This window comes from Pundamilia nyererei, unplaced genomic scaffold, assembly GCF_000239375.1.
Source record: "Pundamilia nyererei isolate P.nyererei 1_Seehausen unplaced genomic scaffold, PunNye1.0 scaffold00256, whole genome shotgun sequence".
Lineage (NCBI taxonomy): Eukaryota > Metazoa > Chordata > Actinopteri > Cichliformes > Cichlidae > Pundamilia > Pundamilia nyererei.
This window is the reverse complement of record NW_005187657.1, coordinates 341,365-346,864: the sequence shown is the minus strand read 5'-3', so window position 1 is coordinate 346,864 and position 5,500 is coordinate 341,365. Positions and strand designations below refer to the sequence as shown.

General features: G+C 43.3%; 1 protein-coding gene across 1 annotated transcript in view; it reads right to left on the bottom strand.

The window, feature by feature from the left end:
• The window catches only part of vps8 (VPS8 subunit of CORVET complex), an 83,384-nt gene that overhangs the window by 9,217 nt on the left and 68,667 nt on the right, over nucleotides 1-5,500 (bottom strand). Inside the window, exons 36-40 of the mRNA XM_005749863.1 lie at nucleotides 4,830-4,919; nucleotides 2,989-3,165; nucleotides 2,831-2,912; nucleotides 1,238-1,320; nucleotides 57-137 (exon numbers count right to left, since the gene is read on the bottom strand). Coding sequence (XP_005749920.1) covers nucleotides 57-137; nucleotides 1,238-1,320; nucleotides 2,831-2,912; nucleotides 2,989-3,165; nucleotides 4,830-4,919 — 513 coding nt within the window. The remainder of the gene's footprint in view (nucleotides 1-56; nucleotides 138-1,237; nucleotides 1,321-2,830; nucleotides 2,913-2,988; nucleotides 3,166-4,829; nucleotides 4,920-5,500) is intronic.

The window sequence follows — 5,500 nt, the reverse complement described above, 5'->3', positions numbered from 1 at the left end:
CACACACACACACACACACACACACACACACACACACACACACACACACGTCTTACCTGTTCATAGGTAAACGTGTCCAGCATACCCAGAATGAGGCCTTGAATCTCCGCCAGCTTGCCTTTGCCATACACTGGATCCTAACAAAGAAGCAGGCAGATGCAGTCTGATGTTACGCAGTGTCAGTGAACAGTGTGACCATACGTCTGGTGCTCTGTGGCACAGACAAATAAGATTAAGCTAAATCAGGATGTAAACACAGCCAGTAATTAATTGCTGTATTGGTATAAACTGCTGCTACTGTTCATAGGATTGTTTGACCAATCTGAACAAACATGTTGTTAAACAGTAAAATAAGTCCAAATAATGAAACGAGCCTTAGCTTGCATTAAACTCAATGCTAACATAATTTAAATGTCATCAAACTGGGGCGATGTCGGACCACACAAAGAAACCAAGAGTATTTACTACAAATGACTGGAATTCATGTGAAACTTTTCTCTGTGGGAGCGTCAGTGATGCAGTAGCTCGTCTGGCTCATGATCCGTCACAGACTTTGTAATCAACTGTCACATGACTGAGAGCAAAGGTTATGCTGGAATAAATTCTAGATTGTGCTGTAGGAGAAGCAGCCGTTCTGATGAACGGTGGATGAACACATCCTTCAGCCGGAGGACCTGATAAAAACGTTTCACTCATCCAGGTGACTCAGTCTCAGCTGACTGCAGGTTTCCACATTTGCACAACGACTGAACTAGCATCACTGAAAGAACAATGGGCTGGGAGGTCGTGGTGTGCCACACTGCATATTTTGGTATCGATCCGATACCAAGTAAATACGGGCCAGTATCACCGATAACGATACTTTTCGATAAATAAGGTGGATGCCTCGTTGAATCGCTAAATCTCAATTGATTTTCATGACCTTAAGTGTTTTTGTGATGTTTCCTTTTTATTATTCAATAGTTAAAACAGAGGACAGAATTAGGACAAAGTTTATAATTAAATAAAGAATTGCTCTATTATTGTGGCAGGGCGTGGTCTGCGATGCTGCTGCAGGTGGGATGGACTCACCTTCACGTCATTTACTTACCTGGATGACTGAGCATGCAGCAAGACACATGAAGGTTTTAAGGGTTTAAGAATTTCTCACCGTACTGTGTGTGTGTGTGTGTGTGTGTGTGTGTGTGTGTGTGTGTGTGTGTGTGCATATAGATGCACGGACAGACTGCATACAAACCTGCAGGATCTGTTGAATGATGGCAGGTAAAGAAATGAAGCTGCTCATAGCGTTGAGAACCTTCATCGTGAGCTCCTTCAGCACTAAGACATTTACAGACATGATGAATTAGCCACACCAAGAACTGATTCAATAACAAAACAATAACAAAAAAACGCTTGTACAATTTTCTCTCTGATGAGCAACAAAATCACAGCTCAAACAGTCTCACGGGTCCTTCTGCAGTTAGAGCTAAACTGTTTTATTTCCTTTGAAACAAAGTTCATGTCGTCAAATCAGCTCCCCACAGTGAGCTAGCCCGTCAGTGCTGAGGACTACAGCATATTCATCACCCTGCTCAGCCCCCCCGGACATTCTCACTGAATAAACTCAGACTCAGTTATGTCTGCACTGGGTTCACTGCAAGTATATTTGTCTAATTTCTAGTCAAAATATCTCATCACACTTAAAATAAGACACAATCAGCTACAGAGCAACATTTCAGTGAGATATGGGGACTTGTTTTGAGACGGTGCATCTTGGATCTGGAGAATTTTCACTTGTTCCATTGGCTCTTTTTTTCACTTAATACAAGCTCTAAGCTCTGGCATGCAGGATCGAACCATCAGTGTTCAGAACAGTGGAGGGTTCGCTTTATCTCCTGAGCTATGCTAACGTGACCCACCGGTCACTGCTGAACCCTGAGAGCGGGCAGGAAGGACAATGGGAAGGAGGTAATACTGGTCCTGGGTCAATGAAATGTTCTTTTAAGGGAGTGCTGCATATTCTATCAAACAAAGGTAAACACACTGAGCTTTGTCTGAGCACATACAGACAAAATAACTAGGATCATTTGACATTTTTAAATGCTCTAGTCTAAAACAGCGGTCTCCAACCACGGACCGGTTTATGCCCGACAATATCATGGACCGGCCTTTAAGGTGTTGAGGATAAATGCAACAAAATAAAACCAGTACCGGTACCGAAAAAAGCTTTATTCATAACACACAAAAGACCCAGGAAAACTGAGTCAACGATAAAAAGGATAACAAAATAACGCTGAAAACCGAGAAAAACCCAGAAAACCAGACATTTCATACCTGATCCTCAACTCTCGCAGCCCGGTACCAAACGACTCACGGACCGGCCCGAGGCCCGGGGGTTGGGGACCACTGGTCTAAAATGAGGCGGTAGGACTTTAACTAAAGAGTCTCAGTAGTTTTTCCACCACTGTGGTTGAACATCAACATCAAAACCTAAAGTTGATGTGTAACGCTGGCCTGACAGTGTGTTTCACACTGTAGTTGTATTTGTCCCATCTCCTGCCGTAGCACAAGCTTATAATCACTATAAAACTGCACTGAACAAAGGGTTACTAGCTCGTCCTATTCAGGTTATTAGGCAATGGCTGTTTTTGGCTTTGCTGAATCACAGAACTGGTCAGTTTGTCTGACCGAGGGAGCTCAGCATCAGTAGCTTTTTATACTTTAACAAAATGTGTTAAATTTACAAAAAGCCATCAGAGAGCTGCACAGATCTGAAAGACTAGAGAGGAAGCATCGTCATAGTGAGGCATCTTTGTTTACATGTGTAGTGATGCATGCAAACTGTTACCATCAGAGGTGTGTTTAGCATTGAGCCCCTTTACTTGTTTCTGAGACGCCATCATTGTGTCCAACAGTGGAAACCAGAGAACCTGTGAGATAAGGAAAACAAGGAATAACTAGCAATGCCAGTTCTTCACAGCAAGCGTACCCGCGCACAGCACCCACCTCTCTCTGTTTCTGGTCCAGGCCCTGACAACTTCGATGACAGAAGACAATGATGTCATTCACAGACTCCTTTAATTTCATCAGCACCGATTCAGTTCTTACAGCCTCGTCCCATCTCCCATCCTTCGCTCCACTGTCACTCTCAGCAGTCAGAGCACACAGTGTTTCCTTCAGGGTCTTCACAGAGAGCAAAAAAGCTTTTTGACACAGCAATTACATCCATAAGACAGCAGCAGTATAACAACCTGGTCTTTCACTATTTTAAGTATGAAAATGTTTTACTTCACAATGAAAAACACTGTCTGTGTAAACACCAACATACCACTTACAGGTTAGGGTTAGGGTGCTGCTAAGTGCATTCAGGCCAAGCTGCTGAAGTTCAAAGTGAAACTGGGAAGGTTTGGGTGCAAAGTGACTTTGAACATGGTTGTTGGTGACAGACAGGCTGATTGATCGGCTTGGATTTGCCCACAAAACCATCTTGTAGGGTTTACAGAAAAGAAACTACCCAGTGAGCAACTCTCTGAGCAAAAATGCCTCATTGATGCTGCAGTCTGAGGAGTATAGGTATTCTGCATCGAGCTGATGCGAAGGAAACAGTAGCTCAGATGACGGCTCATTAAAGCCAGTTATTCTTAAAGGGCTACAGCAGGAGCCGATTACAGGAGGCACCACTTCAGCTAAGAACAGGAAACTGAGGCAACACTTTTCACAACAGAAGCCAGGAAACACTAATTTGATGAGCCGCAATTTCTACAGCAACATTCAGACAGGAAGATCAGAATTTGACATGAACGTGAAAACATGGATCCATCCAGCCCTGTGTGTAGCACACTTTAGGTCTCTAAGTACCAATTAAGTTAGAACTGTGCGACACGACAGAAATCTCAGATATGTCACAGTTCTCGTCCCGAGAACGATATAAAGCACAGCTTTTCCTGTCAGCTCAGTGACTCTTGGGCAGCTTGTGTGAAGTCTTTTCAGCTGGGCGTCGAGTGTTTTGACCGATGCATTAAACGATACATTTCTACACATAAGTTGTAACAGCCGCCATTTTTCTGGTTTTCTCTGTGCCTGCATCCACGCGGTGACCATCCAGACCATGAAAAAATATTGCCGTAAACAGTTTTGCGACGCCGCGAAACAAACAACAGCGTATAATATGAAACAATAGATGTTTTCATTTTGTCATATCGCACAACGCTTAATTAAACATTGTTTAAATGCTACATCCTGCCAAAGTATTGCCCGTCCCTTGGCTGCTTCCAGCAGGATAACGCATCACGTCACAAAGCTCAAACAATCTCAGACTGGTTTCCTGAATATACTCAGATGACCAGCTCAGGCGGTAGAGCAGGTCATCTACTGATCAGAAGGTTGGTGGTTCGATTCCTGACTTCCCCTAGCCAAATATCCTTGGGCGAGATACATGCATGTGTGTGAATGTTAGCTAGAAAGCACTTAGAAAAATGTGCTGGTGTGAATGGGTGAATGCACAAGTTGTATAAAGCGCTTTGAGTGCTCAGAAGAGTAGAAAAGCGCCATATAAGAACCAGTCACCCCGCCCAGAGGACCTGGTGTGAAGATCAATCAGAACCTCTGACGAATGTTTCAGCACCTCGATGCCACCAAGAACTAAAACAGCTCTGATGTCAAAAGGATGTGACAGCGTGGCAGCCCAACAAAGTGGGCAGTAAGGCAGTAAGGTCATTGCTTGTTGTCTCGAGTTAAAAAGGTTTACGATTAGAGCATAAATATTGTGGAGTCTTTACCTCACAGTTTAAAGTGCAAGTGTTGCTATATAAATCAGCTGAATTGATATTTTGATGTTATGCTGTTACCTCTAATGAGACAGCAAATGCTCCGTGAACATCTCCTTTCATCTCCAGCAGGTAGGCTGTAGCTTCGTGGCAGTGGTGCTTCTGAGTTATCTAGAGATAAAAACATTGAATGTTTAACACGGTCGCCTCAGTCTGGCTACAGGATGCTTACCTGTGCAGTCACGACTAACATTGATTCTTTCCACTGAGCTGCTCCAGCTTGCTGTGTTTATGATTGACACTCAGTGTGTGGGTGTAGCTCATCCTTACACCCTGTGTAATTTCTTATATTTGAAAACACCCATTTAAGACTTGTGAATTTAAATTTACCTTTTAAATCGTATTTCCTACACTGTGTCGAGCATGCGTGCACTCTGCACAGTCAACAGCAAGAAAAAGAGTTCAACTGCATTTAAAGTGTTCATCCTGACTCTAGGCAACAATTTCAACATCACAGCTGCGCAGACATCTCTTCTTCTTAAAATGAGGTTAGTTCGGTGTCCTGGTGGATCTGTAGATACTTAACAGACTGCAGTAAAACTTCTAAAAAAGCAGCTTGAAGGCAAATGAAGGTATGAAAGGCTACAAAAACCCTTTAATCTTCTTCACACCTGAAGAACTGAAACCCAGTGAGTTATCTCAACAACGAGGACCCCACAGCTTCTATGGCGGCTTCTATGGCGGCTTCTATC